General features: G+C 36.3%; 1 protein-coding gene across 1 annotated transcript in view; it reads left to right on the forward strand.

Annotated features, from left to right (window-relative positions):
• Positions 1-2,499, forward strand: part of Smp_074400 (ubiquitin-specific peptidase 22 (C19 family)) — a 19,580-nt gene extending 17,081 nt beyond the window's left edge. The window contains exon 10 of the mRNA XM_018797882.1: positions 1,166-2,499. Coding sequence (XP_018652880.1) covers positions 1,166-1,361 — 196 coding nt within the window. The 3' untranslated portion in view covers positions 1,362-2,499. The remainder of the gene's footprint in view (positions 1-1,165) is intronic.
• The last annotated feature ends 1,886 nt before the right edge of the window (positions 2,500-4,385 follow it).

Genomic DNA, 4,385 nt, shown 5'->3' on the forward strand with positions numbered 1-4,385 from the left:
TTTGAATATTTATATAATAGCATCACTTATCTTCACACAATCAATATTGTGCTCAGTAAAGCTGAATTCATTAAACCGTGGTTTTGAATTAGCAACGTTGCATTACAAGTGAGCTTTTGATAGCAGTTTGGAGGGTAGCCTGAATATCAGTGTCTCACGATTTCAACTTCAGGCAATATCCAGGCAGTCCTCCCAGGATGCACATATGCCAACATGAGACTGTCCATATGCAGTCCTGAATAACAATGAGAAGATACAAGTATACAACACCAAGTGAATGAAAAATTTACATTGTTTATTTATTGAACAGATTACGTAGATGAATTTACATTATTAGGATTGATGTCATTTGAAGTCTTCATTGACAAATGACAGCTGTTTCACTGAACCTAACCAACCAGAGAACATACACGTAGAGTTAATGACTTCAATTGAATTACCATTATATCTAAATCTTAATATTAGTGAATGAATACATTATCACGCATGCTTCGGACTATACTGTGCTTTTTTATGTATTGGCTTTCTAGACTGAGATAATGATGAGAAATAGCTTGTAGATACTCACATATGTTTCCCTGTGATTACTGTAACCAACTAGTCTATTTATTTGGACACAAAACAGTGGTACAAGGAGGCAGCAAATATAAATAAGCCACACTTCGTAGCTCGATCAGTGTGTGGGCTGGAATACTGCCTGGGCGCCGAAACCGTAGCAGGTGGTTTTGTTATGGGATTACTCCCCAAGCCTTTAACGTAAAGGTCTAATCCACAAAGCATTGGAGAAACGTTAGGAAATTCAGTTTCATAGTAGCCGGTGACGAACATTAGGTTCATACTCTATTTGTTTCCTGAATATCCTGGAATCCATGTGCACCATTGGTTTGAAATCAGGGATTTTCAACTCCCCTAAATAGATCTTCCATATCCACTAACCCGGTTAAATCATTGGACATTCGCTTCTTGTCCTCTCAATTTCATAAACAACACCCCCATCTTGAGAAGTTAGTAAGTAGAACTTCTCTAACAGTGACTATATACACGTAGCTATGAGAGCATTTCGAAAGTGAGAGAGACCAAAAGTGGACTCTCCCCACCGTCAACTATACCAGAATGTTTGTATTAAAATAAATATTTCTTCTTTTTTTTTTAAAATAATTTTTAGATATTCATTATATGCTGTATTAAATCATAGTGGTCAAACTAATTCTGGTCATTATACTGCTTATATACGTGTTGGTCCAACATCATGGTGTTTATGTGATGATCAAAAAGTTGTATCAGTTAATTTAAATGATGTTTTACATACAGATGCATATGTATTATTATATCATAAAAATTTATTAGCTATACGCATTTAAAATGGATCTTTTTTCTACCCCCCTCCCTTTCCCCCCTTTCCCTCTCTTCCACCCCCCTCTTTTTTTCTTTCATATTTCTTCAATTTATTCTTCTCTCTTCTATAAACTTCTGTTAAATTCTTTTTTTAATGGTGAAAAAATGTATATATATTTTTTTAAAGAAAAAAGGAAATCCAGGATCCATTGTTGTTATTGTTTACTTCATTCTTTGTCCAATGCCCGACCATTATCATTACTATGACTATTACTATCACTACTACTACTACTACCACCACCGCTACTACCACTACTATCACCACCACCACTACCACCACCGCTACTACCACCACTACTACTACTATGATTATTATTATTATCATCTGTTTTCATGACTAGAGAAATAATAGTATTAGTATTAGTAATAACAATTAAAAGCAAAACCAATAGTCTTTCATGGATTGATTAAAAAAAGAGAAAAAGAAAGAACAACTTTACCTCTTTTAATTGGTAACTATTCAATTTACCTCCCTTTGTATCTCTCTTTGCCCCTATCTCACTTTATTAAAGATAAGAATTGTAGACTCTTTATTCTCTTGATGATTCTTTTTTGGTAATGATTGATGTATTTTTTGAGATTTCTATGTATTATTGAATTGATTATAAAAAGTATTTTTTTGGATATTACTATGGGTTGACATCTTGGTACAGATAGATAGATAGATAGATCTGTATATGGAGTATTCTTCATTATTGACAAACCCTTTTCCTTTGATGATAATCCTAGTTCTTCTTCGTCTTCTTCTTCTTTGCTTCTTTCTGAACGTATCTACTATTGATAAACCTTTTTCCTTTGATGATAATCCCAGTTCTTCTTCACCAACTTCTTCTTTGCTTCTTTCTGAACGTATCTACTATTGATAAACCTTTTTCCTTTGATGATAATCCCAGTTCTTCTTCACCAACTTCTTCTTTGCTTCTTTCTGAACGTATCTACTATTGATAAACCTTTTTCCTTTGATGATAATCCCAGTTCTTCCTCGTCTTCTTCTTCTGTGCTTATTTCTGAACGTATCTATCTATCTATACATATGTATGTCTATTTTAAAAATGATACAATTTTGTTTATATTGTATTATGAAATTTGTAAGAAATATATGTTTATGTGGCTATGTGTTTAAACACTGATTTCTATCTATCCCCAAATGCTCTGGTACGGCGGAGAGTGGGGAGAATCCGCCCTCATACGGCCACACGTATATAGCCTCTACCAGGGAAGTCCTACTCACTACCTTCTCACTACAGGGGTGTTCTTTACGAAATTGAGAGGACGAAAAGTGAACGGCTAAGGGTAGTAATATGAATAGAGAAGTAAAGAAGCCATGACGAACAACGGAAGCTATTATTCAGGATATTACTTCATTCAAAGCTTGTAAACTACCACTGCCAGGAAAGTCCTACTCACTACCTTCTCGTGGTAATACTGTTGTTTACGAAATTGAGAGGACGGAAAGCGAATTTCCGGCGCTTTAACCGAGTTGGTGGACTCGGAGGGTCCACCTAGGGGAGTTGGAAAACCCTCATTCCAAACCAATGGTGCACATGAGCTGGCTCCAGTATCCTGAGGGAACAAATGGCGTATGAATCAATCGTTAGTGACCAGCTACCATGGGACTGCATCTCCTCACGATGCTCCACTGCCTTGTGGATCAGATCTTTAGGTCAAAGTCTCCGGGTGTGGCCCCCTATGAAAACCACCTACTTCAGTTTGGGCACCTGGGCAGTATTACAGACCTCACAAAAATTGAATGAGATCTGTGCGGCGTTTGGAGCATTTGGAGAGGGAGAGTGTAGTCTCCCCACTCTCGGCCGTACCAGGGCATTTTGGGGCAAATTTCTAGTCAAACTCTGATTGTATAAGATGCTTCTTAATGTTTACTGAGCTTATCACGTCAATTGAGAGAAATATTTAGGATTGCCCCAGCACAAATCATTTCAAGTTTATCAATTTGTTCGGTAATTTACCATAATGAAATTTTCTGTAGTTTAGAACACGAACTAATCTTAACTAAACAATCATTGGACAGTTGTTTCGTTCTAGTATGTGAAGTCTATATTCACGATCTCACGTCTGGTAATTGAACCGAAGACCATTGGTCCCATGAAAACGTTTAACCCCCTAGATCAGTGAGTTTGGATCTAACGTTAATGTCTAACTTCAATCAACTCATGATATTGTGTAATCTTCGTCTATTGTCAGAGGTGGATAGCTGTCCAATGCTTCCATGTTTCAAATGGTAGTGTGCGTAAACTCAGTTCACGTCTCAAACTATGAAAATTTATTATGTACTTTTTACTCTGTTTCAGCCATTTATGGTGTGATTTGTATGTAAAGGATGGTGAGTATTTGAGATAGAGATAGTGGGTATCTGAGATATAGGAATCGTAGCTAGTCTTCTTTGTTCTTTTATCTAAACTCCATTCTCGAGAAAGAAGAGGGGTTTGTATTGACGAGATAATAGAAGGTAAAGTTTTCCAGCCTTAATCCAGCGGCAAACATGCATATAATTCGTCAAGGCTTATGAAGCTGGCCAACAGCTGAAATAATATACGTGGGGCAGAAAAATCATAATTAGGATTCTGAATGGCAAATTTCTTGATATCAGATAACTTCTCATTCACAACAGGCTTTTTGTCTGACAAATATAAGGATAAGCGATAGTAGAATAATGAGCCCTCACACAAATCGAATGAGATTTGTGAGGCGCATATTTATCTGGTGCTTCCTTGTACCAATATTTATGTGTTTAAATAAATAAATAAGAATAATGAGCATTGATAGTTTGTAGAATTGGGAAACGTTTCCAAGAATACAAAATTGCTTGATAAAATAGAAAAACCATACTCTAATACTTCATTTGCAAGATGTTCATTATTTGTCTCAGGCTTCATTGTTCCTGGATTTCCACACCCGTTGCTTTCTGTTTCTGTTCTCCCCTTCTCAATCTTTTGCTGCCAGATATTCTATTCCTGGTGGACACAGAAAGT

The sequence above is a fragment of the Schistosoma mansoni genome, chromosome 6 (assembly GCF_000237925.1).
Source record: "Schistosoma mansoni strain Puerto Rico chromosome 6, complete genome".
In the NCBI taxonomy this organism is placed as follows: Eukaryota; Metazoa; Platyhelminthes; class Trematoda; order Strigeidida; family Schistosomatidae; genus Schistosoma; species Schistosoma mansoni.